General features: G+C 37.3%; 1 protein-coding gene across 1 annotated transcript in view; it reads left to right on the top strand.

Moving 5' to 3' along the window:
* Sptlc3 (serine palmitoyltransferase long chain base subunit 3) overlaps positions 1-10,856 on the top strand; it is a 123,333-nt gene that overhangs the window by 51,780 nt on the left and 60,697 nt on the right. The window contains exons 6-7 of the mRNA XM_021194536.2: positions 1,486-1,610; positions 3,486-3,579. Coding sequence (XP_021050195.1) covers positions 1,486-1,610; positions 3,486-3,579 — 219 coding nt within the window. The remainder of the gene's footprint in view (positions 1-1,485; positions 1,611-3,485; positions 3,580-10,856) is intronic.

Here is a 10,856-nt window from a genome sequence, read left to right on the forward strand (position 1 = left end):
AAAAAAAAAAAAAAAAAAACAAAAAAACGTTTAAGTTGTCACATTAGAGAGAGAGAGCTGAGTGGATATCATCGCTTACCATGCAAACCTACCAAATCTATCTTCCAGGAAAAATGTCAAGTAAAAATATAATACAATATCTATCATTTTTAATTTACTATTTAAACACATATAATCAATTTAAAATCTCCTGGTGTGTTTTATATCCCTATTACATCTCAATGCACATGCTAAGTTTTCCAAGAATGGAGTCAAGTGAAACCCTATTCAAATACTGGTAAGAAATGTTTTTGAAGGACTTTAATTTTAAATATGAAACCAAGTTAGTAAAATTCAAGTATAGTTTGGAGCTCAGCTCTTCAATTTCACTAACTACATAAGCTAGTAGCTATGACACTAGCTGCTGTAGATCTAAAAGGTAAAATGATTACAAACAAAATTTAGAAAGCATTACTCTTTGCTACCAGCAAGGAGTAATATGATTATAATATTTAAGAAGAGATCAGTAAACAAGAATATAAAATGTTATAGTCTTGGCACGGTGATACATGTCTGTAACCGAGAACTCGGAGAGTTGAGATAGGAATCTCACTAATTTGAAGACAGCAGGGTTATGTAATAAGAGATGATGTTCAAGAAGAAACGGAGAGAAGGTGGTGGGAAGATGAAGCAAAGGATGAGAGAGAAGAGGGAAAAGAGAGGAAGAGAAGTCATGAGAAGTAAAACAAACATTCAGAGTTGAGTTGGATTATCTGTTGAGTTTTCTCTGAAACTTTTACACTTTGGTTTTTCTTCTCTGTAAAATAATATTACCTGCACTAGTCGAAGTCTAAGATTAAATGAAATCATTTAGATAGCAGACTTATCAGAGTATCTAATACTTTTCAAAGCTTTAATAAACACATCATTGGTAGCTATAAAAGTTGTAGAATCTGTGCACATTTAGGTAAATGAAATCTCTAAGAGGATTGTAACAATTACTTGTAGGATGTAGGAATTGTGGTGTGTTTTATACTTTCTATTTCAATGTAAAATGCATATGGGAACAGCCATAAGTATATAGCTCAAAGCAGCCATATGTATATAACTCAATGGATTTTTCCAAAGTAAACATACATGTGAATCCAACAACATCCAAATACAGAGCATTCAGAGAATCCCAAAATTTCTGTCATGCACAAAACTAAAACAAAAACAAAACAAAAAAACAGAAAACATAACTGCCCTGATATGTTTGCAAACTTTATCCACATCACTGTGTGAAGCAGTGTTTTTTTTTTTTTGATAGGCTACATTCAACTGTGTTTCCAAAATTAATACATTCACTTTATTGCAAATAAAATTTGAGTTGTTTCTAGACTGAAACTATGACAAAGATTCTTGCTATGCTACAGGTCTATGTTGATGTATGTATAGTAGAATTTAAGGTTTTAAACTTGGGCTTGTTCAAAAGCAAAGGACACTCCTCATGTAATTTCTGTTCAGGTACCTTGGATATACACAAAGAGTTGGAGGATCTCATGGCTAAGTTCTTGAATGTAGAAGCAGTGATGGCTTTTGGAATGGGATTCGCAACCAACTCAACGAACATCCCTATATTTGTTGGAAAGGTAAGAATTTATTGCCATGTGTCTTCTGCTCTACTACTCCCAAAAATTACACCTTTGGATAAGTCCTTTATCAAAAAAGCATTGCCAAAAGGATACTTTCCTCAATATCAAAATCTTTGGGTAAATATATCAGCATAAGTCTAGAAAATCTTTTGATTGTGATACTCCCTGGTATTGAGTTGCTACACTAAATGTGGGTCAAATGTCATCTTCAATAGTAGCTTAGAAAAGCCCTTTTTGTGGATTTTTGTCTACATTTGTCTTGCAGCAAATACTTAATAAGCACTAGTTTAGACCAAAAAAAATCCTCTTTCATCCATTTGTTCATTTGGTTGACTAATTATTGAGATTCTGCATGTCATGGTATGAAACCATACACATAATATAAGAGGATGAACAAAACCTGTGGCTTGTACATTTAAGTGTTTGAAGTCCAGTGGAAAACAGTATACTAAATGAAATTGGATAGGTACTCCGGGGCAAGAACATAAATACATGAGGAATGATAAGGGTAGCCAGCTATTGTTGAGATAGCTTGCAGTGCCTGTACTAGAATCATAAGGACAGAGCTTTGATAAGTAAGCACATTGTTTATTGGAACAATGAAGAAGGAACTGCATGAGCAAAGCATAAAGCAGGAAGGAACTAGAACATAGGTTCATGATCCAAGAAGAGATCAACAATGAAGGCACACACCAAATCACATACAACCTCATTATAAATCATGCCAGAGTGGGTGAGGATGCACTGGAGGAAAAACAATGAGAAGTTAGCAACTTCATCTTAAATAAACAGGTGTGATAATCAGATTTATGTTTTTTTAAATGCAGTGACAGCTAAGTGTTATATATTATTTTAAATTGGATTCTGTGAAAGTTCATTAAAAAAATAAAGATAAGACCATTAAAATTATAGTTGGGTAAGTGTTAATTTTAATGATATATTAGCTGTTGATATAATAAATATATAACATTTAATATAAAAATACAGAACTTTTTGGAAGTAACAGCTGCCTTACTTATAGTAACTACATGGCTACAGAACATAGAGATAAGGTATCATAAGGTTTACAATAATTCTTAAATGTTTCCAAGGAAAAATTACCAGTATACATATATTTTTTACTGTGGAAATAAGACTATTTTTCTAGCATTAGCCTCAAAAACCTAAAACATATTGTATGTGAATTACCAAAATATAAAGAAGAGTTCAATTATAGGTGACCACAGAAAATAAAAGAGAACTATTTTTACTCTGAATTTTGGGTGTTCTTTAACAGTTCTCTAATGTTTGCATTTTAAAAGAAAAACAAATTTACCAGCATAATATATGAGCAGTAGCATTTTCTGCTCACCTCACACTGACTTTCCATGCACAGCTTTACAAATACAAAATTGTTAACTGCAAAGCACAGACGATTTTGTCTCCATGGGATGTTAGCACAGGAAGATTGAGAACACAAGGTAAGACTTTGAAATACCTTACAATCAAAAGCCCTAGGCTGCCAGAAGAGCTAATGAGAACCATCCAAATGATCTGCACAGAACCAGGTACCAAGCGAGTGTATAGCCCTCCACACAATATCAGGCTTCCAGTCAAAGCTCAGTTCTATAGACTCTTGCTAATGCTTAAAGACAATCTTGCTGTTGAAAACTATTTGTAAATGTTCCAGGAAAAAATGCAATTGTCTTACAAACAGCTGCCATCTCCATGAGCTAGCTGAAAGATGAGATTTTGTCCATATAAATACCAGCTGGAATTCAACCTTTTCAAATTAAGTAGAGTTCTGATTTAACATAGATTTTGGTGTTTTCTAGTTCTCATGTGTTGCCTTGTCTTTCATTATCTTCTGGTTTGTGTTTGTTTTCTGCACAGGGATGCCTCATTTTAAGTGATGAGTTAAACCACACTTCGATCATCCTGGGGGCTCGCCTCTCAGGTGCAGTCATAAGACCCTTCAAACACAATAGTGAGTATCTGAGCATTTACTCAAAATTCACTGCCTTGATCCTAAACAAAGATCAAGATTATTCAGAGAACTTTGTCATTGCTTTTCAAACTGGCAACTTACACTAATGAAAGACGGTTATGCACATATTCACTGCTGCCTTGTTAACCTCTGGTGACCTGGAACAAATGGCTGAAGTGCATTAAACATTCAGATTGCTAAGTGTTAACAAAATACATTAATATCACTGTTAGTGGTCTTGTAATGTGGCCTTTAAAGATGTGATTGATATCCTAGGATGCCATTTAATTATCAGATGTGTTGTAATTCTCCCTTTCATGTACTTGAGAAAGTCCTAATACTTTAAATTTTGAGCTATGCCTAAGTAAAAAGTTAGGGATTTTTCATGGTATAATATACCTGCTTTCCCTGTTCCTACATACAAAATACTCATATCTCCAAATATTCTTAGGTGACATTAAAATTCCTGTCAGAGGCTGGAGAGATGGCTCAGCAATTTAGAGCATTTATTTGTTTGGTAGAGAATCCAGGTTCAATTCCCAGCACACATCGTAGCTTACAAGCATCTGTAATCCCAACAGGGGATCTGATATTCTCTTTTGACATTTGTGGCCATGAGGTACACATGTGGTACACATACTACATACATACATACATACATACATACATACATACATACATACATACATACAGGCAAACAGGCAAAGCATTCATAGACATAAAACAAAATGAAAAATAAATCTAAAAGATGTTGAATGTCCTTCAACTCTGCGCTGCATGGTTGAGTAGCAGGAATGACGGAGAAGTCTAGTCCTCCACCTTTTATAGATCAGATCAGACACCATCAAAAGTCTTGGGAAAACACCTTAAAAGAAGCAGGTCATGTTCGGTGACATCTAGGTCCTCTGATCCAACTATGTCCCCAATTTGTGCCACTTTCTGTAAACACTTTGATCTTTTTCGAATTCAATGCCCTCATTTGTAAAAGTAAGGAATGCATTGACATATGTGATCTGTTAGTTCGGCTTCTGGCACATTGACATCAGTGTCCCCCTTCATTTATATGCATGATCATGCAAGTGAGCATACACACACACACACACTTTGTAAAGAAAAATTTCTTACCACATTTCTCTCTCTTCATTCCCTTCAACTTTCTTTATTTCTAGTCCTTAGTATACCCCTTCCTTTCAGAAGTTCACAAAAAAAGTCAATAAAAAGAAGACTGATAACAAGCAGTAAGGATTGCCTTGGTTCTTTTATGTACACCTCAGAGCAATCTCAAGCCACAGAACAATTGTCTCATGGAAGTGATTCTTCAGAGATCCACAGTAGTATAATCTAAAACAAGCAACACAAACCACACCACACAAGCAACCATTTTTAAAATTATTTTATTAGATATTTTCTTCATTTACATTTCAAATGCTATCCCGAATGTCCTCTATACCCTCCCCCCACCCTGCTCCCATACCCACTCACTCCTACTTCTTGGAACTGGAGTTCCCCTGTATGGGGCATATAAATTTGTAAGACCAAGGGGCCTCTCTTGCCAATAATGGCAGACTAGGCCATCTTCTGCTATATATGCAGCTAGAGACACGAGCTCTGGGGGTACTGATTAGTTCATANTGCTGTTCCACCTATAGGGTTGCAGACCCCTTCAGTTCCTTGGGTAATTTCTCTAGCTCCTCTATTGGGGGCCCTGTGTTCTATCCTATAGATGACTATGGGCATCCACTTCTGTATTTACCAGGCACTGGCATAGCCTCACAAGAGATACAAGCAACCATTTATTATCTTCTTTCAGTTTCTACTCCTAGGATATCAATCCCAGTGAAACTACACTCCAGACAGAGAATAGTAGAATAGTAACTCTATCAGAAAGAAGTCACACCATGTTGAACAGCTGGGAAATAAAACAACACTAATGGTGATGGACACATGGACATTTTGTATTTAAATGGGATACCCGAAGATTTTCCATCATTTACACAGGATATAAAGCAGAAAACCCCAAAATAGATGCATGATAAAAAGCCAAGGACTTGCTTTGTCAAAATCATAAAGGACAAAAGAAGCAGAGAAAATAGTTCACTATAAAAGATACTGAAGATGGTGACAACTATACCTCGTCTTAAATACTGAATGACATGAGATAATGTTACTCCTGAGCCAATTTGCAAATTTAGATGATAGACAAATAAACTTAATGGTACTAAATAAGAGTAATGTATCATGGTGTGTAACTATACTACCAACTGCAAGCCTACTTTTATAAAGGTTTGTATAGAAAACAAAGAGGAGTGTGTAACAAAGAGCATGTGTAGTTCATAAAGCCTAAACCACTACATTCTGAGTCATAGGATTACTCAGCTGGCCCTGATAAGGCCCTATAAAGGTATATCTCTGTTCTTAAGGAAAATATGGTAAACTATTTAAAGGTTCAGGACATATGTATATGTAGCTTAGTCTCAATTAAAAGAAATATTTAGGTAGATGGAGGATGGATAGACAGACAGACAGACAGACAGACAAATAGATGTAGCTGATAGATAATTGATGATAGATACATAAATACCTCAATATATAGAGCAAAGGGGATAATGCATTGAAAAATTAATCTGTGTCAGGTGAATGAGTGGTGTTGATTATATATTCAAATATATTTCTGTTTTTAAGTCTTCAACTCTGCTGAGACTATAATTGGTAACAATTTTTAATCATCTAGATTTTTTATAAAGCTTTTCAAATATTCGACCTATTCAACAACTTTCTCTTCATAATGCCTTTTTTCCCAGAAAAATAGATGACACTTTGTATTTATAATAAATGCCAGCTGTAGTGATTTTGTACCAGAATCTAGCACTTATTAAGAATTTATTATATAACAGATGTCTAGCTGTTGACATTGCCTTCACATTTGTTTGCTCATTTAATTAGTCCTGCAGAAAACATAATGAGATAGGAGCTAATTAATAAATGAAGAGATGAAAGTTTGGAGGTATTTAGAAAACTCTCCAAAATAATCTGGGGAAGGGAATGACCTGAAAGGAAGTATGTATGAAAAAGTCGTAGGGAGACCTGTTACTTTGGATGCTAATTTAAGTTGTTAAATGATCATACAAATACAACAGCATAACCTGGAACTCTTTAGGAAAATGTTGTCCTTCCCAGTTCATCAAAACTATGCAATTCGGTCATCAAATGGAGTTAAAGTTACAGAGAGAATTCTGTGTGCCAACCAATTAACTTTAAAATTAAGCCTCTACATTCATGGGTCTGGTGTAATAATCGGGTCCCTACAAATGAAACAAAATGAAAGCTGTCAGAGTAATGTAATATAAGAAAGACTGCACTGTCGCTTTTAGTTATGAAGATGGAAGAACATGTTCTCAGAGAAGGTGGGACCTAGAAGCAGGAAAATGTGAGGAAGCAGAATCTGATGGATCTAAAACGTTCAGAACAATACCAGTCCTGCAAAAGCTGTGAAATCGCTCAGGCATACCCATTGCAGACTTCTGATAGCCAGATTTGTTAAGACCTTAAGTCTGTGCTATTTTAGTGAATTAATCTGGTCAATTTTCTTGCAGCATCAATAAGAAACAAATACAAGGCCTTTACTCCCTCTTAGCAGTATTCATGGAGCAGTTTTGTGTTCTATACACATCTTGAAAGCAGCATCTTACGGAGCAGAGCTAGATCCAGGGTCCTCTGAGTAACTCCTTTCTTGAGAGGTGAAGGGAATGAAAATGCATATGGAGTGGGAAAGAATTAGATGGGGCAACAATACAAATGATCCCCATTTCTGCTAGCTCCATTTGCAGCTTTGTGATTCTCCCGAACACTCATCCATAGATTAGAATGACATAGCTATTTAAGGTTCTGTAGAAAATGCCAAATTGCATGCATGACACATGGAACCAGGCCAAATAAAAAGCCAATAACTTTCTCTAGCTCCTCCATTGGGAGCCCTGTGTCCATACAATAGCTGACTGTGAGCATCTACTTCTGTGTTTGCCAGGCACTGACATAACCTCACAAGAGACCTCTATATCAGGGTCCCTTCAGCAAAATCTTGCTGGCATGTGCAATAGTGTCTGGGTTTGGTGGCTGATGATGGGATGGATCCCCAGGCGGGGTAGTGTCTGGATAGTACATCCTTTCATCTTAGCTCCAAACTTTGTACCCAAGGAACTGAAGGGGACTGCAACCCTATAGGTGGAACAACAATATGAACTAACCAGTACCCTAGAGCTTGTGTCTCTAGCTGCATATGTAGCAGAAGATGGCCTAGTCGGCCAACACTGGGAAGAGAGACCCCTTGGTCTTGCAAACTTTATATGCCCCAGTACAGGGGAATGCCAGGGCCAAGAAGTGGGAGTGGATAGGTAGGGGAGCAGGGCGGGGGGCGGGTATAGGGAACTTTCAGGATAGCGTTTGAAATGTAAATAAAATATCTAATAATAAAAAAGCCATAACATGAAACCCAACAGATTCTTTTATTTTTAGCTCTGGAGATTTTTTGAATCTTTTTAATTAATTAACTCATTAATTAATTTTAATTTTACATCCCAATTGCAGTTTTCTCTCCCTTTTCTCCTCCTAGTCCCTCCCTCTCACCTCTTCTCCTGGACAACTTCCAGTACCCCCTTTCTACTCAGAAAAGGAGAGGCCTCCCATTTATCAATCTGCCTTGGCATATCAAGTTGCAGTAGGACTAGGAGCCTCTTCTCCTATTGAGGCTAGACAAATGTGGGGAAAGGGATCCAAAGGCAGGCAACAGAGTCAGACACAGCTCCTGCTCCTGCTGTGAGGAGTCCCACATTAAGACAGAGACGCATAAATGTTACATATGTGCAGACGGCCTAGGTCCCATGCAAGCTCCCATGATGGTTCAGTCCCTGTGGGCCCCTATGGGCCCAGTTTGTTGATTCTGTAGGTTCTCTTGTGGTGTCCTCAACCTCTCTGGCTCCTTCAGTCTTTCCTCTCCCAATTCCACAAGATGTGCTCAATTCCTGTCTACAAGTATAGGAAAATACCATTAACTATGTCAGAGGTGGGAACTCTCTCATGGCATAGGCTTCAAAATGGGCCAGTCATTGGTTAACCTTTCCCTCAATTTCTGCTCCACTGTTACTCTGGCATCTCTTGTAAGCAGGACAAATTGTAGGTCTAAAGTTTTATAGCTGGGTTAGTGTCCCAGTCTCTACATTGAAAGTCTTCCCTGGTTACAGGAAATGACCATTTCAGGCTTCATATCATGCATTGCTAGGAGTCTTAGCTAGGATCACCCTCATAGATCCTGGGAGTTTCCATTGTCCTAGGTTTCTAGCTCTTCCCAGAGATGCTCCAGACCCCCTTCCACTTTCCCCCCAACTCAATACCTGCTGGTTGCCCCAACCTTACCCCTACCCAGTTCCCTCTATCCATTCAACATGATATCTATTCTAATTCCCCTACTCAGTGAGATTTAAGCATCTGTGAGGGCACTCATGTTACTTAGCTTCTTTGGGTCTGTAGCTCATACAATTGTTATCCTGTAGTTTATGGTTAATATCCACTTATACATGAGTACATAGCATGATTGTCTTTCAGGGTCTGGGTTACAACACTCAAAATTATATTGTCTAGTTCAATGCATTTGCCTGCAAATTTCATGATGTCATTGTTTTTAGTAGCTGAGTAATATTCCATTGTGTAAGTGTACCACATTTTTCTTTATCCATTCTTCAGTTGAGAAACATCTATGTTGTTTCTAGATTCTGTCTGTTACAAATTCAGCTGCTATGAACATAGTTGAGCAAGTGTCTTTTTGTTATGTTGGACCATCTTTTGGATATATGCCCGGGAGTGGTATAGCTCGGTCCTCAGGTAGAACTATTCCCAGTTTTCTGAGAGCTGCCAAATTGATTTCTAAAGTGGTTTGACAAGTTTGCACTCCCACAAGCAATGGATGAGTGTTCCCCTTGCTCCACATCCTCACCAACATATAATGTCACTTGAGTTTCTCATCTTAGACATTCTGACAGGTGTAAGGTAAAATCTCACGGTTGTTTTGATTTGCATTTCCGTGATGACTAAGGATGCTGAATATTTCTTTCAGTGCTTCTCAGCTATTAGATATTCCTCTGTTGGGAATTATCTGTTTAGATACATACCCCATTTTTTTAATCACATTTTTTTCTTTAATTTATTTTATGTATATGAGTATACTGGTGCAGTCTTCAGACACATCAGAAGAGGCCATTGGATCCCATTACAGATGGGTGTGAGCCACCATGTTGTTGCTGGAAATTTAACTCAGGACCTCTGGAAAAGCAGTCAGTGCTCTTAACCACTGAGCCATCCTGTACCCCATTTTTAATTCTGTTATTTGGTTTGTTGATGTCTAGTTACTTGAGTTATTTATAAATTTTGAGTATCTGCCCTTAGTTAGATGCAGGGTTGGTAAAGATCTTTTCCATTCTGGAGGTCACCATGTCTTTTTTGATAGTGTCCTTGGCCTTATAGAAGCTTTTCAGTTTCATGAGGTCCCATTTATTAACTGTTAATCTTAGTGACTGAGCTGTTAGTGCTCTACTTTGGAAGTTGTCTCCTGTGTCAATGGATTCAAGGCTTTTCTCTGCTTTCTCTTCTGTCAGATTTAATTTGTCCAGTTTTATGTTGATGCCTGTGATCCACTTGGACTTGCGTTTTGTGCAGGGTGATAAATATGAATCTATTTGAATCCTTCTACAAGCACACATCCAGTTAGACCAGCACTATTTGTTGAAGATGGGTTGGTTTTTTCCATTCCATAATTTTGGCTTCTTTGTCAAAAATCAAGTGTCCATAGGTGTGTGGTTTTACTTCTGGGTTTTCAATTCGATTCCGTTGATCAACATGTCTGTTATTATGCCAATACCATATATTTTTAATACTATTGCTTAAACTCAGGGATGGAGATACATCCAGATTTGCTTTTATTGTATAGAATTGATTAGCTCTCTTGAATTTTTTGTTTTTCCATATGAAAAAATGAGTATCATTCCTTTTTTCCAATTTTTATTAGGTATTTACTTCATTTACATTTCAAATGCTATCCCCAAAGTCCCCTATACCTTCCCCACCCACTCCACCTTCTTGGCCCTGGTGTTCCCCTGTACTGGGACATATAAAGTTTGCAAGACCAAGGGCCCTCTCTTCCCAATGATGGCTGACTAGGCCATCTTCTGCTACATATGTAGCTAGAGACACGAACTCTGGGGGTACTGGTTAGTTCATATTGTTGTTCC

Source organism: Mus pahari, chromosome 3 (genome assembly GCF_900095145.1).
Source record: "Mus pahari chromosome 3, PAHARI_EIJ_v1.1, whole genome shotgun sequence".
NCBI classification, from domain to species: domain Eukaryota; kingdom Metazoa; phylum Chordata; class Mammalia; order Rodentia; family Muridae; genus Mus; species Mus pahari.